The following is a 23,728-nucleotide window of genomic DNA, read 5'->3' as shown; positions in this document are numbered from 1 at the left end:
TCAATGTGGAGCTATATACAGGAAGTACCAGATCAATGTGGAGCTATATACAGGGAGTACCAGTACCAGATCAGTGTGGAGCTATATACAGGGAGTACCAGTACCAGATCAATGTGGAGCTATATACAGGAAGTACCAGATCAATGTGGAGCTATATACAGGGAGTACCAGTACCAGATCAGTGTGGAGCTATATACAGGGAGTACCAGTACCAGATCAATGTGGAGCTATATACAGGAAGTACCAGATCAATGTGGAGCTATATACAGGGAGTACCAGTACCAGATCAGTGTGGAGCTATATACAGGGAGTACCAGTACCAGATCAGTGTGGAGCTATATACAGGGAGTACCAGTACCAGATCAATGTGGAGCTATATACAGGAAGTACCAGATCAATGTGGAGCTATATACAGGGAGTACCAGTACCAGATCAGTGTGGAGCTATATACAGGGAGTACCAGTACCAGATCAGTGTGGAGCTATATACAGGGAGTACCAGTACCAGATCAATGTGGAGCTATATACAGGAAGTACCAGATCAATATGGAGCTATATACAGGGAGTACCAGTACCAGATTAGTGTGGAGCTATATACAGGGAGTACCAGTACCAGATCAATGTGGAGCTATATACAGGAAGTACCAGATCAATGTGGAGCTATATACAGGGAGTACCAGTACCAGATCAGTGTGGAGCTATATACAGGGAGTAGCAGTACCGGATCAATGTGGAGCTATATACAGGGAGTACCAGTACCAGATCAATGTGGAGCTATATACAGGGAGTACCAGTACCAGATCAATGTGGAGCTATATACAGGAAGTACCAGATCAGTGTGGAGTGATATACAGGGAGTACCAGTACCAGATCAGTGTGGAGCTATATACAGGGAGTAGCAGTACCGGATCAATGTGGAGCTATATACAGGGAGTACCAGTACCAGATCAGTGTGGAGCTATATACACGGAGTACCAGTACCAGATCAATGTGGAGCTATATACAGGAAGTACCAGATCAATGTGGAGCTATATACAGGGAGTACCAGTACCAGATCAATGTGGAGCTATATACAGGAAGTACCAGATCAATGTGCAGCTATATACAAGGAGCACCAGTACCAGATCAATGTGCAGAGGTCCGAGGTATTTGAGGTAGATATGTACATGAAGGCAGGATAAATTGACTAGGCATCAGGATAGATAATAATAAGGTATTTGAGGTAGATATGTACATGAAGGCAGGATAAATTGACTAGACATCAGGATAGATAATAATAAGGTATTTGAGGTAAATATGTACATGAAGGCAGGATAAATTGACTAGGCATCAGGATAGATAATAATAAGGTATTTGAGGTAAATATGTACATGAAGGCAGGATAAATTGACTAGACATCAGGATAGATAATAATAAGGTATTTGAGGTAAATATGTACATGAAGGCAGGATAAATTGACTAGACATCAGGATAGATAATAATAAGGTATTTGAGGTAAATATGTACATGAAGGCAGGATAAAATGACTAGACATCAGGATAGATAATAATAAGGTATTTGAGGTAAATATGTACATGAAGGCAGGATAAATTGACTAGACATCAGGATAGATAATAATAAGGTATTTGAGGTAAATATGTACATGAAGGCAGGATAAATTGACTAGACATCAGGATAGATAATAATAAGGTATTTGAGGTAAATATGTACATGAAGGCAGGATAAATTGACTAGACATCAGGATAGATAATAATAAGGTATTTGAGGTAGATATGTACATGAAGGCAGGATAAATTGACTAGACATCAGGATAGATAATAATAAGGTATTTGAGGTAAATATGTACATGAAGGCAGGATAAATTGACTAGACATCAGGATAGATAATAATAAGGTATTTGAGGTAGATATGTACATGAAGGCAGGATAAATTGACTAGGCATCAGGATAGATAATAATAAGGTATTTGAGGTAAATATGTACATGAAGGCAGGATAAATTGACTAGACATCAGGATAGATAATAATAAGGTATTTGAGGTAAATATGTACATGAAGGCAGGATAAATTGACTAGACATCAGGATAGATAATAATAAGGTATTTGAGGTAAATATGTACATGAAGGCAGGGTAAATTGACTAGACATCAGGATAGATAATAATAAGGTATTTGAGGTAAATATGTACATGAAGGCAGGATAAATTGACTAGACATCAGGATAGATAATAATAAGGTATTTGAGGTAAATATGTACATGAAGGCAGGATAAATTGACTAGACATCAGGATAGATAATAATAAGGTATTTGAGGTAGATATGTACATGAAGACAGGATAAATTGACTAGACATCAGGATAGATAATAATAAGGTATTTGAGGTAAATATGTACATGAAGGCAGGATAAATTGACTAGACATCAGGATAGATAATAATAAGGTATTTGAGGTAGATATGTACATGAAGGCAGGATAAATTGACTAGGCATCAGGATAGATAATAATAAGGTATTTGAGGTAAATATGTACATGAAGGCAGGATAAATTGACTAGACATCAGGATAGATAATAATAAGGTATTTGAGGTAAATATGTACATGAAGGCAGGATAAATTGACTAGACATCAGGATAGATAATAATAAGGTATTTGAGGTAAATATGTACATGAAGGCAGGGTAAATTGACTAGACATCAGGATAGATAATAATAAGGTATTTGAGGTAAATATGTACATGAAGGCAGGATAAATTGACTAGACATCAGGATAGATAATAATAAGGTATTTGAGGTAAATATGTACATGAAGGCAGGATAAATTGACTAGACATCAGGATAGATAATAATAAGGTATTTGAGGTAAATATGTACATGAAGGCAGGATAAATTGACTAGACATCAGGATAGATAATAATAAGGTATTTGAGGTAAATATGTACATGAAGGCAGGATAAATTGACTAGACATCAGGATAGATAATAATAAGGTATTTGAGGTAGATATGTACATGAAGGCAGGATAAATTGACTAGACATCAGGATAGATAATAATAAGGTATTTGAGGTAAATATGTACATGAAGGCAGGATAAATTGACTAGACATCAGGATAGATAATAATAAGGTATTTGAGGTAAATATGTACATGAAGGCAGGATAAATTGACTAGGCATCAGGATAGATAATAATAAGGTATTTGAGGTAAATATGTACATGAAGGCAGGATAAATTGACTAGACATCAGGATAGATAATAATAAGGTATTTGAGGTAAATATGTACATGAAGGCAGGATAAATTGACTAGACATCAGGATAGATAATAATAAGGTATTTGAGGTAAATATGTACATGAAGGCAGGGTAAATTGACTAGACATCAGGATAGATAATAATAAGGTATTTGAGGTAAATATGTACATGAAGGCAGGATAAATTGACTAGACATCAGGATAGATAATAATAAGGTATTTGAGGTAAATATGTACATGAAGGCAGGGTAAAGTGACTAGACATCAGGATAGATAATAATAAGGTATTTGAGGTAAATATGTACATGAAGGCAGGATAAATTGACTAGACATCAGGATAGATAATAATAAGGTATTTGAGGTAAATATGTACATGAAGGCAGGATAAATTGACTAGACATCAGGATAGATAATAATAAGGTATTTGAGGTGAATATGTACATGAAGGCAGGATAAATTGACTAGGCATCAGGATAGATAATAATAAGGTATTTGAGGTAAATATGTACATGAAGGCAGGGTAAAGTGACTAGACATCAGGATAGATAACAATAAGGTATTTGAGGTAAATATGTACATGAAGGCAGGATAAATTGACTAGACATCAGGATAGATAATAATAAGGTATTTGAGGTAAATATGTACATGAAGGCAGGATAAATTGACTAGACATCAGGATAGATAATAATAAGGTATTTGAGGTAAATATGTACATGAAGGCAGGATAAATTGACTAGACATCAGGATAGATAATAATAAGGTATTTGAGGTAAATATGTACATGAAGGCAGGATAAATTGACTAGACATCAGGATAGATAATAATAAGGTATTTGAGGTAGATATGTACATGAAGGCAGGATAAATTGACTAGACATCAGGATAGATAATAATAAGGTATTTGAGGTAAATATGTACATGAAGGCAGGATAAATTGACTAGACATCAGGATAGATAATAATAAGGTATTTGAGGTAAATATGTACATGAAGGCAGGATAAATTGACTAGGCATCAGGATAGATAATAATAAGGTATTTGAGGTAAATATGTACATGAAGGCAGGATAAATTGACTAGACATCAGGATAGATAATAATAAGGTATTTGAGGTAAATATGTACATGAAGGCAGGATAAATTGACTAGACATCAGGATAGATAATATTAAGGTATTTGAGGTAAATATGTACATGAAGGCAGGGTAAATTGACTAGACATCAGGATAGATAATAATAAGGTATTTGAGGTAAATATGTACATGAAGGCAGGATAAATTGACTAGACATCAGGATAGATAATAATAAGGTATTTGAGGTAAATATGTACATGAAGGCAGGGTAAAGTGACTAGACATCAGGATAGATAATAATAAGGTATTTGAGGTAAATATGTACATGAAGGCAGGATAAATTGACTAGACATCAGGATAGATAATAATAAGGTATTTGAGGTAAATATGTACATGAAGGCAGGATAAATTGACTAGACATCAGGATAGATAATAATAAGGTATTTGAGGTGAATATGTACATGAAGGCAGGATAAATTGACTAGGCATCAGGATAGATAATAATAAGGTATTTGAGGTAAATATGTACATGAAGGCAGGGTAAAGTGACTAGACATCAGGATAGATAACAATAAGGTATTTGAGGTAAATATGTACATGAAGGCAGGATAAATTGACTAGACATCAGGATAGATAATAATAAGGTATTTGAGGTAAATATGTACATGAAGGCAGGATAAATTGACTAGACATCAGGATAGATAATAATAAGGTATTTGAGGTGAATATGTACATGAAGGCAGGATAAATTGACTAGGCATCAGGATAGATAATAATAAGGTATTTGAGGTAAATATGTACATGAAGGCAGGGTAAAGTGACTAGACATCAGGATAGAAACTCATCAGAGTAAAATAAAGAACAGAGTAGCAGCAGCCAATTCTGAGTGTAATAGTGTGTGTGTGTGTGTGTGTGTGTGTGTGTGTGTGTGTGTGTGTGTGTGTGTGTGTGTGTGTGTGTGTGTGTGTGTGTGTGTGTGTGTGTGTGTGTGTGTGTGTGTGTGTGTGTGTGTGTGTGTGTGTGTGTGTGTGTGTGTGTGTTTAGTCTCTCCCTTCCATCTGTTGTATTGAGGGAGTTGTTAGTTAGTTAGTTAGTTAGTTAGTTAGTTAGTTAGTTAGTTAGTTAGTTAATGAAGCATATATTCATCATCGCTCCTCTCTGGTCCTTAGTATATTATAACGGTTGTGGGTGTGGGCTTCTGCAGAGCCTTAAACTGAGCCCATTACAAACGCTTTGACCCAGCATTTTACATGTTTGAGTAATTGTATAGAACTTTCCTTAATCCTTCAGGGTTAAAGAGCTACATCCGTTTCCTATATTATAACAACAAACAAGTTACTGCAAACTGTGACACATCAGAGCCTTTGACTGGGGTTATTCAGACCAGTGTTTCAGTCTTGTGTTATGAGACATCAGAGCCCTTGACTGGGGTTATTCAGACCAGTGTTTCAGTCTTGTGTTATGAGACATCAGAGCCTTTGACTGGGGTTATTCAGACCAGTGTTTCAGTCTTGTGTTATGAGACATCAGAGCCTTTGACTGGGGTTATTCAGACCAGTGTTTCAGCCTTGTGTTATGAGACATCAGAGCCTTTGACTGGGGTTATTCAGACCAGTGTTTCAGTCTTGTGTTATGAGACATCAGAGCCTTTGACTGGGGTTATTCAGACCAGTGTTTCAGTCTTGTGTTATGAGACATCAGAGTCTTTGACTGGGGTTATTCAGACCAGTGTTTCAGTGTGTTATGAGACATCAGAGCCTTTGACTGGGGTTATTCAGACCAGTGTTTCAGTCTTGTGTTATGAGACATCAGAGCCTTTGACTGGGGTTATTCAGACCAGTGTTTCAGTCTTGTGTTATGAGACATCAGAGTCTTTGACTGGGGTTATTCAGACCAGTGTTTCAGTGTGTTATGAGACATCAGAGCCTTTGACTGGGGTTATTCAGACCAGTGTTTCAGTCTTGTGTTATGAGACATCAGAGCCTTTGACTGGGGTTATTCAGACCAGTGTTTCAGTCTTGTGTTATGAGACATCAGAGCCTTTGACTGGGGTTATTCAGACCAGTGTTTCAGTCTTGTGTTATGAGACATCAGAGCCTTTGACTGGGGTTATTCAGACCAGTGTTTCAGTGTGTTATGAGACATCAGAGTCTTTGACTGGGGTTATTCAGACCAGTGTGTCAGTCTTGTGTTATGAGACATCAGAACCTTTGACTGGGGTTATTCAGACCAGTGTTTCAGTCTTGTGTTATGAGACATCAGAGCCTTTGACTGGGGTTATTCAGACCAGTGTTTCAGTCTTGTGTTATGAGACATCAGAGTCTTTGACTGGGGTTATTCAGACCAGTGTTTCAGTGTGTTATGAGACATCAGAGCCTTTGACTGGGGTTATTCAGACCAGTGTTTCAGTGTGTTATGAGACATCAGAGCCTTTGACTGGGGTTATTCAGACCAGTGTTTCAGTGTGTTATGAGACATCAGAGCCTTTGACTGGGGTTATTCAGACCAGTGTTTCAGTCTTGTGTTATGAGACATCAGAGCCTTTGACTGGGGTTATTCAGACCAGTGTTTCAGTGTGTTATGAGACATCAGAGCCTTTGACTGGGGTTATTCAGACCAGTGTGTCAGTCTTGTGTTATGAGACATCAGAGCCTTTGACTGGGGTTATTCAGACCAGTGTTTCAGTCTTGTGTTATGAGACATCAGAGCCTTTGACTGGGGTTATTCAGACCAGTGTTTCAGTCTTGTGTTATGAGACATCAGAGCCTTTGACTGGGGTTATTCAGACCAGTGTTTCAGTCTTGTGTTATGAGACATCAGAGCCTTTGACTGGGGTTATTCAGACCAGTGTTTCAGTCTTGTGTTATGAGACATCAGAGTCTTTGACTGGGGTTATTCAGACCAGTGTTTCAGTGTGTTATGAGACATCAGAGCCTTTGACTGGGGTTATTCAGACCAGTGTTTCAGTCTTGTGTTATGAGACATCAGAGCCTTTGACTGGGGTTATTCAGACCAGTGTTTCAGTCTTGTGTTATGAGACATCAGAGCCTTTGACTGGGGTTATTCAGACCAGTGTTTCAGTCTTGTGTTATGAGACATCAGAGTCTTTGACTGGGGTTATTCAGACCAGTGTGTCAGTCTTGTGTTATGAGACATCAGAGCCTTTGACTGGGGTTATTCAGACCAGTGTTTCAGTCTTGTGTTATGAGACATCAGAGCCTTTGACTGGGGTTATTCAGACCAGTGTTTCAGTCTTGTGTTATGAGACATCAGAGCCTTTGACTGGGGTTATTCAGACCAGTGTTTCAGTCTTGTGTTATGAGACATCAGAGTCTTTGACTGGGGTTATTCAGACCAGTGTTTCAGTGTGTTATGAGACATCAGAGCCTTTGACTGGGGTTATTCAGACCAGTGTTTCAGTCTTGTGTTATGAGACATCAGAGCCTTTGACTGGGGTTATTCAGACCAGTGTTTCAGTCTTGTGTTATGAGACATCAGAGTCTTTGACTGGGGTTATTCAGACCAGTGTTTCAGTGTGTTATGAGACATCAGAGCCTTTGACTGGGGTTATTCAGACCAGTGTTTCAGTCTTGTGTTATGAGACATCAGAGCCTTTGACTGGGGTTATTCAGACCAGTGTTTCAGTCTTGTGTTATGAGACATCAGAGCCTTTGACTGGGGTTATTCAGACCAGTGTTTCAGTCTTGTGTTATGAGACATCAGAGTCTTTGACTGGGGTTATTCAGACCAGTGTGTCAGTCTTGTGTTATGAGACATCAGAACCTTTGACTGGGGTTATTCAGACCAGTGTTTCAGTCTTGTGTTATGAGACATCAGAGCCTTTGACTGGGGTTATTCAGACCAGTGTTTCAGTCTTGTGTTATGAGACATCAGAGTCTTTGACTGGGGTTATTCAGACCAGTGTTTCAGTGTGTTATGAGACATCAGAGCCTTTGACTGGGGTTATTCAGACCAGTGTTTCAGTGTGTTATGAGACATCAGAGCCTTTGACTGGGGTTATTCAGACCAGTGTTTCAGTCTTGTGTTATGAGACATCAGAACCTTTGACTGGGGTTATTCAGACCAGTGTTTCAGTGTGTTATGAGACATCAGAGCCTTTGACTGGGGTTATTCAGACCAGTGTTTCAGTCTTGTGTTATGAGACATCAGAGCCTTTGACTGGGGTTATTCAGACCAGTGTTTCAGTCTTGTGTTATGAGACATCAGAGCCTTTGACTGGGGTTATTCAGACCAGTGTTTCAGTCTTGTGTTATGAGACATCAGAGCCTTTGACTGGGGTTATTCAGACCAGTGTTTCAGTCTTGTGTTATGAGACATCAGAGCCTTTGACTGGGGTTATTCAGACCAGTGTTTCAGTCTTGTGTTATGAGACATCAGAGCCTTTGACTGGGGTTATTCAGACCAGTGTTTCAGTCTTGTGTTATGAGACATCAGAGTCTTTGACTGGGGTTATTCAGACCAGTGTTTCAGTCTTGTGTTATGAGACATCAGAGCCTTTGACTGGGGTTATTCAGACCAGTGTTTCAGTCTTGTGTTATGAGACATCAGAGCCTTTGACTGGGGTTATTCAGACCAGTATTTCAGTGTGTTATGAGACATCAGAGTCTTTGACTGGGGTTATTCAGACCAGTGTGTCAGTCTTGTGTTATGAGACATCAGAACCTTTGACTGGGGTTATTCAGACCAGTGTTTCAGTCTTGTGTTATGAGACATCAGAGCCTTTGACTGGGGTTATTCAGACCAGTGTTTCAGTCTTGTGTTATGAGACATCAGAGTCTTTGACTGGGGTTATTCAGACCAGTGTTTCAGTGTGTTATGAGACATCAGAGCCTTTGACTGGGGTTATTCAGACCAGTGTTTCAGTGTGTTATGAGACATCAGAGCCTTTGACTGGGGTTATTCAGACCAGTGTTTCAGTGTGTTATGAGACATCAGAGCCTTTGACTGGGGTTATTCAGACCAGTGTTTCAGTCTTGTGTTATGAGACATCAGAACCTTTGACTGGGGTTATTCAGACCAGTGTTTCAGTGTGTTATGAGACATCAGAGCCTTTGACTGGGGTTATTCAGACCAGTGTTTCAGTCTTGTGTTATGAGACATCAGAGCCTTTGACTGGGGTTATTCAGACCAGTGTTTCAGTCTTGTGTTATGAGACATCAGAGTCTTTGACTGGGGTTATTCAGACCAGTGTTTCAATCTTGTGTTATGAGACATCAGAGCCTTTGACTGGGGTTATTCAGACCAGTCAGTGCTTCAGTGTATTCAGGACCATGGAAAGCAGACTCCAGTGAAGCAGTGTAACTAAGGATCGGCCCCTTTCTTTCAATTTTCGTCTAAATGACGTACCCAAATCTCACTGCCTGTAGCTCAGGCCCTGAAGCAAGGATATGCATTTTCTTGGTAGCATTTGAAAGTAAACACTTTGAAGTTTGTGGAAATGTGAAAGGAATGTAGGAGAATATAAGACATTAGATCTGGTGACAGATAATACAAATAAATAAAAAAATGTTTTTGTATTTTTTCTGTACCATCATCTTTGAAATGCAAGAGAAAGGCCATAATGTATTATTCCAGTCCAGGTACAATTTAGATTTTGGCCACTAGATGGCAGCAGTGTATTTGCAACGTTTTAGATTGATCCAATGAACTATTGCTTTTACGTTCAAAATTTGGTATAAAGACTGTCCAAATGTGCCTAATTTGTTTATTAATAACTTGTCATCTTCAAAACCGTGCTCTCTCCTCAAACAACAGCATGGTATTATTTCACTCTAATAGCTACTGTAAATTGGACATTGCAGTTAGATTAACAAGAATTTAAGCTTTCTGCTAATATCAGATATGTCTATGTCCTGGGAAACGTTCTTGTTGCTTTCAACCTCATGCTAATCGCATTAGCCTACATTAGCTCAACCGTCCCGCAGGGGACCCACCAATCCTGAAGAAGTTTACGTTTTTAATATGGAACAGAATAGCCTAGTTAGTACTGTATGTACCATTAAGACAGAATGAACAGGTTTTATATCTATGGTATGCACCTCATTCATGTTTTAGTTAGGTTTATGAGTTTCAAAAATATAGAATCACATCATGAACTAGTAGGACTTTCTGTGTGTCCCTTTAAATAGCCCAGCCAGGGGTAGATGTTCACTCCAGACAAAAAAGAGAGAGAGAGAGAGAGAGAGAGAGAGAGAGAGAGAGAGAGAGAGAGAGAGAGAGAGAGACTTACTTTGAAGTTAAGAGGTGCCATCTACCCGACTGGCGGCCAACTGGAGGGGAGACTAGAGACTCCGCCTCCATTCCAAATGGCACCCTATACCCTATAGTGCACTAGGGATCAGAGGGCTCTGGTAAAAAGTAGGGGATAGGGTGCCATTTGGGAAAAAGAGTGTGACCTCATGCCAAGTGAAGTGGCACCAGGTGATTGTCAACCTGCTCATCTCTTTATTGTCCTTCCTGTCTAGTCAACAAACAGGATACAGTCTGAGAGAGCATGGAGGAATACGTTAACTTTATTTAAAGCTGTGCTGATATTTTATGTATGTCACTTTTTAGTTCAATATGAATATCAATCAATTAAAAATTAAAAAATCTTCCTTAATTATGGTATGGAACTATAAAAGTTTTATGAGCTTTTTACCATTTTAGCTGGAGCTTATCGATACTCATTCAGCCAATACATCTCTTTGTTTAGGCATGAAGCTGACATATAAAGCACACTATCTTATACATCTTAATAGAATGCTTGTGGATATATCATGAATGCTTTGTGGTTAGAGTACTGTAGTAAATCATTACTGAGATGAGAGAGACCTAATAGGTTTACTATACCTAATCGGCATATTGGTCCCCTTTGAACTCTACAGAAATTGTTCCCCAAAGACCCCCCCCCCCCCCCCCCCAACACATACATACGCACACACACACACACACACACACACACACACACACACACACACACACACACACACACACACACACACACACACACACACACACACACACACACACACACACAGGAACGGCAGAGAGAGAAAGCTGTGTATAGGGAAGTGGTTTTCTATTTTTGTGACCTCCATCTCTCTAGCAATTATCACTGTCACCACGGCAACCGGTGCAGACCTGGGTTCAAATACTATTTCCAATTAATTAAAATACTTGATCTATGTTTGATTGAGCTTGATTGGCAGAAGCCCCTTGTTGATCCCAGTAAATGTACTCTTTGTGGGTGTTCTCTATAGAACAAGGCTCAAACCCCTTCCAATCCTACACTGTTCCTAGATCACTTCCTCTCTCACCCTTCTGCCTGACTATAGAAGAGCAGTCTTCACTCAATTCCAGACAACTAGTAGCGTACAACTGATTTCCAGGGGAGCTTCAAAGAAACACATTGAATTGCTAACCTTTCTAGTGAACGGTAGCAGTAGTCACTGCAGGAAGCTTGGTGGATGACCTTTCTGCAGCCGAACGATAATGATGATACCAGGAGGATTATTCAAATCCGTTTCAAGTTAAAGAGGTTGAATTGAGACATGTTGGTCAGTGATAATAACAAGCCTGTCCTCCAAGTAGGCTGCTCTCTCTGCACGTGAACAAACTGATCGTGACATTCTTCCACCTCATAATTGTGTTAAAATGATGTCCAGCTTTTCAAACACGCTATTGATCATTCATTCAAATGCCCGTATATATTGATTTTTGTGTGGAAAAGTACTCATCCTCCACCTTCTAATTCAGTCTGAGTAGAAAGCACCTGCCTGGGGTCGTTGAGTTGACTAGCAAGTAAACACTGGCTCACAGAAACACAGAACCAATAGAATAGTCGCAAAAGTGTAATCTCCGCCCATCTGGCACTCCAGGCAGGCTAAAACAAATGCTCAAAGTATTTGAAAGATATTGAATAGTATTTAAACCCAGATTTGATATCTTGCTGCTTTAGTCCCGCATCAACGATTCAATGGATTCGTCTTCCTTTTGACCTGACCTACTGAAGAACTAATGTCTTCTTAGATAGGGAGATGGAAATGAATACAACACCGTGGCATTGTGTGGTATTTCTGAATTGGCAATGAGCCCGAGAGAGTAGGCAGACTTCAGGCACTTAAATGTTGTTCTCACTTCCCACCAAACTTGTTCTAACAGATATATCTAAAATTAGTCTCCTAAAATGTCAGGGAGCTTAGCAACACACTATTGCAGGCCCCACACTAGCATACCACTTAGAATGCATCAAGGCTATTACAATTTAAATTTGAACATTTTAGTCATTTAGCAGAAGCTCTTATCCAGAGCGACTTACAATTCATCTTAAATTAGCTAGGTGGGACAACCACATTTAATGGTCATAGTAAGTACACTTTTCCTCAGTAAAGTAGCTATCAGCTAGTAAGGTCAGAGCTAGTAAGGAAAATAATAAAAAGTAAAGTGTTAGTTATCTATGTATTGGACTAGCATTGTGATGAGTTATCTATGTATTGGGCTAGCATTGTGATTAGTTATCTATGTATTGGGCTAGCATTGTGATTAGTTATCTATGTATTGGACTAGCATTGTGATTAGTTATCTATGTATTGGGCTAGCATTGTGATTAGTTATCTATGTATTGGGCTAGCATTGTGATTAGTTATCTATGTATTGGGCTAGCATTGTGATTAGTTATCTATGTATTGGGCTAGCATTGTGATGAGTTATCTATGTATTGGACTAGCATTGTGATTAGTTATCTATGTATTGGACTAGCATTGTGATTAGTTATCTATGTATTGGACTAGCATTGTGATTAGTTATCTATGTATTGGGCTAGCATTGTGATTAGTTATCTATGTATTGCACTAGCATTGTGATTAGTTATCTATGTATTGGGCTAACATTGTGATGAGTTATCTATGTATTGGGCTAGCATTGTGATTAGTTATCTATGTATTGGGCTAGCATTGTGATTCGTTATCTATGTATTGGGCTAGCATTGTGATTAGTTATCTATGTATTGGGCTAGCATTGTGATGAGTTATCTATGTATTGGACTAGCATTGTGACTAGTTATCTATGTATTGGACTAGCATTGTGATTAGTTATATATGTATTGGACTAGCATTGTGATTAGTTATCTATGTATTGGGCTAGCATTGTGATTAGTTATCTATGTATTGGACTAGCATTGTGCTTAGTTATCTATGTATTGGACTAGCATTGTTATTAGTTATCTATGTATTGGACTAGCATTGTGATTAGTTATCTATGTATTGGACTAGCATTGTGATTAGTTATCTATGTATTGGACTAGCATTGTGCTTAGTTATCTATGTATTGGGCTAGCATTGTGATGAGTTATCTATGTATTGGACTAGCATTGTGACTAGTTATCTATGTATTGGACTAGCATTGTGATTAGTTATATATGTATTGGACTAGCATTGTGATTAGTTATCTATGTATTGGGCTAGCATTGTGATTAGTTATCTATGTATTGGACTAGCATTGTGCTTAGTTATCTATGTATTGGACTAGCATTGTTATTAGTTATCTATGTATTGGACTAGCATTGTGATTAGTTATCTATGTATTGGACTAGCATTGTGATCAGTTATCTATGTATTGGACTAGCATTGTGATTAGTTATCTATGTATTGGGCTAGCATTGTGCTTAGTTATCTATGTATTGGACTAGCATTGTGCTTAGTTATCTATGTATTGGACTAGCATTGTTATTAGTTATCTATGTATTGGACTAGCATTGTGATTAGTTATCTATGTATTGGACTAGCATTGTGATTAGTTATCTATGTATTGGACTAGCATTGTGATTAGTTATCTATGTATTGGACTAGCATTGTGATTAGTTATCTATGTATTGGGCTAGCATTGTGATTAGTTATCTATGTATTGGACTAGCATTGTGCTTAGTTATCTATGTATTGGACTAGCATTGTGATTAGTTATCTATGTATTGGGCTAGCATTGTGATTAGTTATCTATGTATTGGGCTAGCATTGTGATTAGTTATCTATGTATTGGGCTAGCATTGTGATTAGTTATCTATGTATTGGGCTAGCATTGTGATTAGTTATCTATGTATTGGGCTAGCATTGTGATTAGTTATCTATGTATTGGGCTAGCATTGTGATTAGTTATCTATGTATTGGACTAGGATTGTGATTAGTTATCTATGTATTGGGCTAGCATTGTGATTAGTTATCTATGTATTGGACTAGCATTGTGATTAGTTATCTATGTATTGGGCTAGCATTGTGATTAGTTATCTATGTATTGGGCTAGCATTGTGATTAGTTATCTATGTATTGGGCTAGCATTGTGATTAGTTATCTATGTATTGGGCTAGCATTGTGATTAGTTATCTATGTATTGGGCTAACATTGTGATTGGTTATCTATGTATTGGACTAGCATTGGGATTAGTTATCTATGTATTGAGCTAGCATTGTGATTAGTTATCTATGTATTGGGCTAACATTGTGATTGGTTATCTATGTATTGCACTAGCATTGTGATTAGTTATCTATGTATTGGGCTAGCATTGTGATTAGTTATCTATGTATTGGGCTAGCATTGTAAGTGGTATGCTAGCGTGCACACTGAAATATACAGGCCTGTGTACTACATCCATGTTGACTTCAGTATACAGCATGTACAACTCTCTAGCTCTGGGAAATGTAGCTGTGGCATATCGACTTCAGTATACAGTATGTACAACTATCTAGCTCTGGGAAATGTAGCTGTGGCATATTGACTTCAGTATACAGTATGTACAACTATCTAGCTCTGGGTAAATGTAGCTGTGCCATATTGACTTCAGTATACAGTATGTACAACTATCTAGCTCTGGGTAAATGTAGCTGTGGCATATTGACTTCAGTATACAGTATGTACAACTATCTAGCTCTGGGTAAATGTAGCTGTGCCATATTGACTTCAGTATACAGTATGTACAACTATCTAGCTCTGGGTAAATGTAGCTGTGGCATATTGACTTCAGTATACAGTATGTACAACTATCTAGCTCTGGGTAAATGTAGCTGTGCCATATTGACTTCAGTATACAGTATGTACAACTATCTAGCTCTGGGTAAATGTAGCTGTGCCATATTGACTTCAGTATACAGTATGTACAACTATCTAGCTCTGGGTAAATGTAGCTGTGCCATATTGACTTCAGTATACAGTATGTACAACTATCTAGCTCTGGGTAAATGTAGCTGTGGCATATTGACTTCAGTATACAGTATGTACAACTATCTAGCTCTGGGTAAATGTAGCTGTGCCATATTGACTTCAGTATACAGTATGTACAACTATCTAGCTCTGGGAAATGTAGCTGTGGCATATCGACTTCAGTATACAGTATGTACAACTCTCTAGCTCTGGGAAAATGTAGCTGTACCATATTGACTTCAGTATACAGTATGTAAAACTCTCTAGCTCTGGGAAATGTAGCTGTACCATATTGACTTCAGTATACAGTATGTACAACTCTCTAGCTCTGGGAAATGTAGCTGTACCATATTGACTTCAGTATACAGTATGTACAACTCTCTAACTCTGGGAAAATGTAGCTGTACCATATTGACTTCAGTATACAGTATGTACAACTCTCTAGCTCTGGGAAATGTAGCTGTACCATATTGACTTCAGTATACAGTATGTACAACTCTCTAGCTCTGGGAAATGTAGCTGTGGCATATTGACTTCAGTATACAGTATGTACAACTCTCTAGCTCTGGGAAATGTAGCTGTGGCATATTGACTTCAGTATACAGTATGTACAACTCTCTAGCTCTGGGAAAATGTAGCTGTACCATATTGACTTCAGTATACAGTATGCACAACTCTCTAGCTCTGGGAAATGTAGCTGTGGCATGTTGACAGGCTTGTTGACAGGGCCAAATAGTCTTCATTGGGGAACTGACTGTGGTAGACTGTGTCAGATCCCAGCGGTTCTAAAGGGCAGAGAGGTTAACCAGGGGCTGTAAAACACAGCATCAACATAACCACACTACTCCTGCCCTGCCTTGCCTGAATTCCCCTCTCGTTGTCAGTGTTCAGCTCTCCAGAGGCCTGCTAAAGGCTAGAGTAACACAGTGGAAACGTAGTGTGAACTAGAGGTCTGTCATCAGACAGCTAGGGGTGTCAGTGGAGGGACTGGTGCCAGATCTGTTAGTGCTGTCTGTAGGGGTCACAGTGGAGGGACTGGTACCAGATATGTTAGTGCTGTCTGTAGTGGTCTCAGTGCAGGGACTGGTGCCAGATCTGTTAGTGCTGTCTGTAGGGGTCTCAGTGGAGGGACTGGTGCCAGATCTGTTAGTGCTGTCTGTAGTGGTCTCAGTGGAGGGACTGGTGCCAGATATGTTAGTGCTGTCTGTAGGAGTCTCAGTGGAGGGACTGGTGCCAGATCTTTTAGTGCTGTCTGTAGTGGTCTCAGTGGAGGGACTGGTGCCGGGACTGGTGCCAGATATGTTAGTGCTGTCTGTAGGATTCTCAGTGGAGGGACTGGTACCAGATCTGTTAGTGCTGTCTGTAGGGGTCTCAGTGGAGGGACTGGTGCCGGGACTGGTGCCAGATATGTTAGTGCTGTCTGTAGGGGTCTCAGTGGAGAGACTGGTGCCAGATCTGTTAGTGCTGTCTGTAGGAGTCTCAGTGGAGAGACTGGTGCCAGATATGTTAGTGCTGTCTGTAGGATTCTCAGTGGAGGGACTGGTGCCAGATATGTTAGTGCTGTCTGTAGGATTCTCAGTGGAGGGACTGGTACCAGATCTGTTAGTGCTGTCTGTAGTGGTCTCAGTGGAGGGACTGGTGCCGGGACTGGTGCCAGATATGTTAGTGCTGTCTGTAGTGGTCTCAGTGGAGGGACTGGTGCCAGATATGTTAGTGCTGTCTGTAGGATTCTCAGTGGAGGGACTGGTACCAGATCTGTTAGTGCTGTCTGTAGGATTCTCAGTGGAGGGACTGGTACCAGATCTGTTAGTGCTGTCTGTAGGGGTCTCAGTGGAGGGACTGGTGCCAGATCTGTTAGTGCTGTCTGTAGTGGTCTCAGTGGAGGGACTGGTGCCAGATCTGTTAGTGCTGTCTGTAGTGGTCTCAGTGGAGAGACTGGTGCCAGATATGTTAGTGCTGTCTGTAGGATTCTCAGTGGAGGGACTGGTGCCAGATATGTTAGTGCTGTCTGTAGGATTCTCAGTGGAGGGACTGGTACCAGATCTGTTAGTGCTGTCTGTAGTGGTCTCAGTGGAGGGACTGGTGCCGGGACTGGTGCCAGATATGTTAGTGCTGTCTGTAGTGGTCTCAGTGGAGGGACTGGTGCCAGATATGTTAGTGCTGTCTGTAGGATTCTCAGTGGAGGGACTGGTACCAGATCTGTTAGTGCTGTCTGTAGGGGTCTCAGTGGAGGGACTGGTGCCAGATATGTTAGTGCTGTCTGTAGGATTCTCAGTGGAGGGACTGGTACCAGATCTGTTAGTGCTGTCTGTAGGGGTCTCAGTGGAGGGACTGGTGCCAGATCTGTTAGTGCTGTCTGTAGTGGTCTCAGTGGAGGGACTGGTGCCAGATCTGTTAGTGCTGTCTGTAGTGGTCTCAGTGGAGGGACTGGTGCCAGATATTATTCTACAATGTAGAAAATAGTAAAATAAACAAAAACCCTGGAATTAGTAGATGTGTCCAAACTTTTGACTGGTACTGTATATACGGAGACTATTTGTACTGTATGTTTACAGTTGAAGTCGGAAGTTTACATTCACCTTAGACAAATACATTTAAACTCAGTTTTCACAATTCCTGACATTTAATCCTAGTAAAACAGCCCTGTCTTAGGTCAGTTAGGATCACCACTTTATTTTAAGAACGTGAAATGTCAGAATAATAGCAGAGAGAATTCATTATTTCAGCTTTTATTTCTTTCATCACATTCCCAGTGGGTCAGAAGTTTACATACACTCAATTAGTATTTGGTAGCATTGCCTTTAAATTGTTTAACTTGGGTCAAACGTTTCGGGTTGCCTTCCACAAGCTTCCCACAATAATTTGGGTGAATTTTGACCCATTCCTCCTGACAGAGCTGGTGTACCTGAGTCAGGTTTGTAGGCCTCCTTGCTCGCACACGCCTTTTCAGTTCTGCCCACAAATTTTCTATAGGCTTGAGGTCAGGGTTTTGTGATGGCCACTTCAATACATTGACTTTGTTGTCCTGAAGCCATTTTGCCACAACTTTGGAAGTATGCTTGGGGTCATTGTCCATTTGGAAGACCCATTTGTGACCAAGCTTTAACTTCCTGACTAATGTCTTGAGATGTTGCTTCAATATATCCACATCCTTTTCCTACCTCATGATGACATCTATTTTGTGAAGTGCACCAGTCCCTCCTGCAGCAAAGCACCACAACAACATGATGCTGCCACCCCCGTGCTTCACGGTTAGGATGGTGTTCTTCGGCTTGCAAGCCTCCCCCTTTTTCCTCTAAACATAACGATGGTCATTATGGCCAAACAGTTCTATATTTGTTTCATCAGACCAGAGGACATTTCTCCTAAAAGTACGATCTTTGTCCCCATGTGTAGTTGCAAACCTTAGTCTGGCTTGTTTATGGTGGTTTTGGAGCAGTGGCTTCTTCCTTGCTGAGCGGCCTTTCAGGTTATGTCGATATAGGACTCATTTTACTGTGGATAGAGATACTTTTGTACCTGTTTCCTCCAGCATCTTCACAAGGTCCTTTGCTGTTGTTCTGGGATTGATTTGCACTTTTTGCACCAAAGTACGTTCATCTCTAGGAGGCAGAACACATCCCCTTCCTGAGCGGTATGACTGCTGCGTGGTCCCATGGTGTTTATACTTGCGTACTATTGTTTGTACAGATGAATGTGGTACCTTCAGGTATTTGGAAATTGCTCCCAAGGATGAACCAGACTTGTGGAGATCTACAATTTTCTTTCTGAGGTCTTGGCTGATTTCTTTTGATTTCTCATGATGTCAAGCAAAGAGGCACTGAGTTTGAAGGTAGACCTTGAAATACATCCACAGGTACGCCTCCAACTGACTCAAATTATGTAAATTAGCCTATCAGAAGCTTCTAAAGCCATGACATAATTTTCTGGAATTTTCAAAGCTGTTTAAAGGCACAGTCACCTTCGTGTATGTTAACTTCTGACCCACTGGAATTGTGATACAGTGAATTATAAGTGAAATAATCTGCCTGTAAACAATTGTTGGAAAAATTACTTGTGTCACGCACAAAGTAGATGTCCTAACCGACTTACATCTCCCAACAAGACTTCACTAACACAGTATAATATACATCATGTACCATACATCTCCCAACAAGACATCACTAACACAGTATAATATACATCATGTACCATACATCTCCCAACAAGACATCACTAACACAGTATAATATACATTGTGTACTCTTTCTGGTAGGTTAAGAAAACTTTCAAAATAATGATTGAAACTGGAAGACGTTTAGATACCGTGTAGGGTACATCTTGTCAGAGCAATTGAGAATGTACCATGGCAACCTATAAATGTACAACATTTTGTAACAGACTCAGCCGTTAAGGCCAAAATGCTTGTAGCTTTATGTTTCGTTTCATGTGATATACAAGAGCCTTACAACACAATTGGCTATTGAAAAATGGGGGGAAAAGCTGACCCAAAAATCCAAGATGGACAATGTCATGTAAGTTAATGTGAAACCAATAGGCCTCCAGCAACGTTATGAAAGATTATCTGTTCATCCATCCACAGTACATGTAGTAACAGTCTATCTTTTTTTCAGCTCAGTGAAGTTAGAGATTACTGTGTAGAATACTAGCAATCCTTTCATTCATCAGTTCATCAAACAATAAGGATGTTATACAGTGAAAGGCAACATGTCAAAGTTGTCGAGTTGATTTAACTGGGGGAACCACTAACCCCATGCTGGTCTCTCAAAGGAACAACACAAATGGACCTATTTTTAAGTGTAGTGACCTCAGCCAGCCTGTTTGTGAGTACTGTAAGCTCTGGGGTCTGTACAAACCACGAAGAAAAAATTTCTGAGCATAGCCTAAAGGTCCCTGTGGTCAGGATGTCTGTTGTAGAAGATGGACTTTGAGTGTGTCTCATAGTGAGAAAGGTATTCTTCAGTCTCTGTCCATCCCAAAGGACCACAACCATAGAATAGAAAACTGGACAAACAAGCATAAACAAACGTGACCTGTGCAGAATATTGAAATATTAAGTCACTTTCTAAGTCTGTTCTGAAACAGAAACCTGAATGTACATTTGTATGTGTGTATTGTTTTCTATTGTTAGTATTACTGCACTGTTGGAGCTAGAAATATAAGCATTTCACCAGCAATAAATAACATCTGAAAATATATGTGTATGAACCAATAAACTGTGATTTGATTCGAGCCTTATATTGTTTCCCCTTGTCGGTATTTCTGTCCCACCTTTGACCCCCTATCTCAAATGAAAGATGACCTTCAGTGTCTTATGAAAAACCTATCAAAGAAAGCCTGTGGAAGGAATCGGCTCATTGTTCCAGAACTCAACAGAAGCACACAATAATAAAGACCATAAAAGAAGAGTTATTACTGTAGGAACAGTACTTATTTCCTCCAAGGTGATACTAGGTAAAGCTAGAGAGTTCTACATTGGCTGTGTTAACACAGGAAGCCCAAGTCTCATCTTTTGCCACAACATTGGTCTTTTGAACAATCAATCAGATGTTTAGCCAAAAAATGGGCAAAAGATCAGAATTGGGCTGCCTGTGTAAACACATCCATAGCGCTTGTTATTTCTTCTCAGAGATAGTGGAAAGTTAACATCTTAACACCAGTCTTTTATCTATAGTATGTAGCCCCAGGGATCACCACTGTGTACAGGAGATAGTGGAGAGTTAACATCTTAACACCAGTCTTTTATCTATAGTATGTAGCCCCAGGGATCACCACTATGCTGATCCTTCATATTTTATATCTGTGTACTGGCATTAGTACTAGAAGCCATTGATTAAGCATCACTGTGGTGATGACTAGAAGGTAAATAAAAACTACAGCCTGCGATGAGTTAGCACTGTTTTTTATATATACTGTACTGAAGCCAGCTACATGCCATCTTGTAGGCTAATAATGACAACTGTGACAGATTAAATCAATGCACTGGTATCTAGTGCAGTGATGAAAAGTGCATGGTACACAAAATAAGATGGGCCAGCCTCTTTATTATCAACACTTTTAAAGAGGACACAATAAATATCACTAATGTCTAGTCCTTGAAAAACAAATGGCATTGCCAACCCCAAGTTGAAGGTCCAAAGCAATCCCTGAATTAACGTTAGAAAGTGATAGATTAACAACGTAAATACAGCAATAATCAATTCAGAATTCATATTTTATTCCAAATTCATAAAGTAAATTGACATGGTGATCAGTAGTCAAGTGATATTATGCTCAGTTCATGTTAAGATAACTTTACAGCGAATCAATCCATCAACGCAATAACAGTCAGTCAAGTTAAGCCCAACCAAACACGACCAAAATCAACGATAAGAGAATATAGATTTTAACTCAGAAATGTGCATTATCAATATGGTATCAAATACATGTCCATATTTGTTGCTGTAAGTTAACATGCTGAATGTGCTAAGTTAGTAATCTTAAAAATAATAAATCTGTTAAAGGCTTAAATAAACATTTATCCAGCCATATATTACAGAAATGTACATGACAACAAAAATGTGCTGAGTTAAAACAAGAAACAAAGTAAGCCTGGAATATGTTTCCCCGACAACATCTTCTCTTCTCAGGATCCTAAACATCCAGTATCACAGGTTGAAGGTCGTTTAATAACCCACCGTTTGGTTATCAGACAAGGATCTTTCTTAGGGTTGCAAAATGTTGGTAACTTTCCCCAAATTACCTGTTTTTTTTAAATGTCTTTTTATTCCCCATTTGAAGATTCCCTGAATAGTGAGGGAAATAAGCAGGAAATTCAGAATCCTCTCATTTTGGAAAAGATACCAGAATTTTGCAACACTAAATCTTTATTTTTGGAAACATAAACACATGGAATTGGTGGAGATGACATTTTAAACAACAGGCACATACCCATAGTAATACAAAGAGGGTTGCATCTCAAAATGGTACACTATTCCTTATATAGTGCACTACTTTTGACCAGGGTCCAATAGGGCTTTGGTCAAAAGAAGTGCACTATATATGAAATAGGGTGCCATTTGGGATGCAATCAGGGTTTACATACTGCTTTGAAAAAAGACACCTGACTGAACAAAAAACAAAAAGTTGCCCTAATAGAAAAAAGCAACCTCACAATCACTCTCTCCTGTTATAATAACTCAGTATCAACACAACGGTGTGTAATATGAACCGATCTCAAGCTGAAACCAGAAAACAAAAGTTCAAATTCATGTTTTACTGCATTGTATGAACAATCCAAATGTCAAATTCTTATGTTACAGCAAACCAGTTGTGACAGAAACCAATCCGGTTTAAATGTCTCCTGGTCCATGCAGGTAGCAGACCTGGGTCATATTCATTAGAGCACACTGTTTAAAATAATTTCAAATACTTAAATTGTATTTGATTAAGCTTGCCTTTTGCAGGTGAACCCATAGAAAAGTCCAGAACATGCAAACCCCGCCCACCCGGCACTCCCAGGCAGACTTAAGCAAATGCTCAAAAGTATTTAAAAGACTTCAAATAGTATTTGAACCCAGGTCTGGCAGGCTGTGGTCTTGTCAGTGGACGTATTCGTCTTCACTCATGTCAGAGTCGTCTGCCTCCACCTCTCCTTCGATCACTGATTTCTTCCCCTTACAACATGACACCAACAGGCCGATGAGGAAAACCTACAGGTGGAAAACATGGAACGTATGGAAATAAGGCATGGGCCATCTCCCAATACCCATACTAGCGTACTATAAAAATAGTATGTGAAAAAATAAAGTTTTATAGTAAGTGAAATTTAGAAAATAGTATTCTGAGTGCTTCATCTAATATGTGATTGCATATACTCCAACCATTCGTTCATTTTGGTACAGCAGGTCAATTTATCTGATTATCAGCTGTCGTCAAACACGTGAGTCAGGAAAGACAGGTGAATTCTACTAGATCAAACGCCGAAATGAGTATGCAGTTTAAGTAAATGAGTACGCAGATTAAGTAAATGAGTACGCAGTTTAAGTAAATGAGTACGCAGTTTAAGTAAATGAGTACGCAGATTAAGTAAATGAGTGAGCAGATTAAGTAAATGAGTACGCAGATTAAGTAAATGAGTACGCAGATTAAGTAAATGAGTACGCAGATTAAGTAAATGAGTGAGCAGATTAAGTAAATGAGTATGCAGTTTAAGTAAATGAGTATGCAGTTTAGGTAAATGAGTACACGGT

General features: G+C 39.3%; 2 protein-coding genes across 2 annotated transcripts in view; both read right to left on the bottom strand.

The window, feature by feature from the left end:
* Window positions 1-16,441: 16,441 nt before the first annotated feature.
* LOC139569872 (mucin-2-like) lies at window positions 16,442-19,816 on the bottom strand. Its single transcript, XM_071391193.1, has 2 exons — window positions 19,803-19,816; window positions 16,442-17,942 (listed from the first exon to the last, which is right to left on the bottom strand). The coding sequence occupies exons 1-2, from the start codon at window positions 19,814-19,816 to the stop codon at window positions 16,442-16,444; spliced, it is 1,515 nt and encodes a 504-aa protein (XP_071247294.1).
* Window positions 19,817-21,693: 1,877 nt separating this feature from the next.
* The window catches only part of lmbrd1 (LMBR1 domain containing 1), a 189,337-nt gene continuing 187,302 nt past the window's right edge, over window positions 21,694-23,728 (bottom strand). The window contains exon 17 of the mRNA XM_071394464.1: window positions 21,694-23,188. Coding sequence (XP_071250565.1) covers window positions 23,078-23,188 — 111 coding nt within the window. The 3' untranslated portion in view covers window positions 21,694-23,077. The remainder of the gene's footprint in view (window positions 23,189-23,728) is intronic.

Source organism: Salvelinus alpinus, chromosome 3 (genome assembly GCF_045679555.1).
Source record: "Salvelinus alpinus chromosome 3, SLU_Salpinus.1, whole genome shotgun sequence".
Taxonomy (NCBI): domain Eukaryota; kingdom Metazoa; phylum Chordata; class Actinopteri; order Salmoniformes; family Salmonidae; genus Salvelinus; species Salvelinus alpinus.
This window is presented reverse-complemented; position numbering and strand designations above follow the sequence as displayed.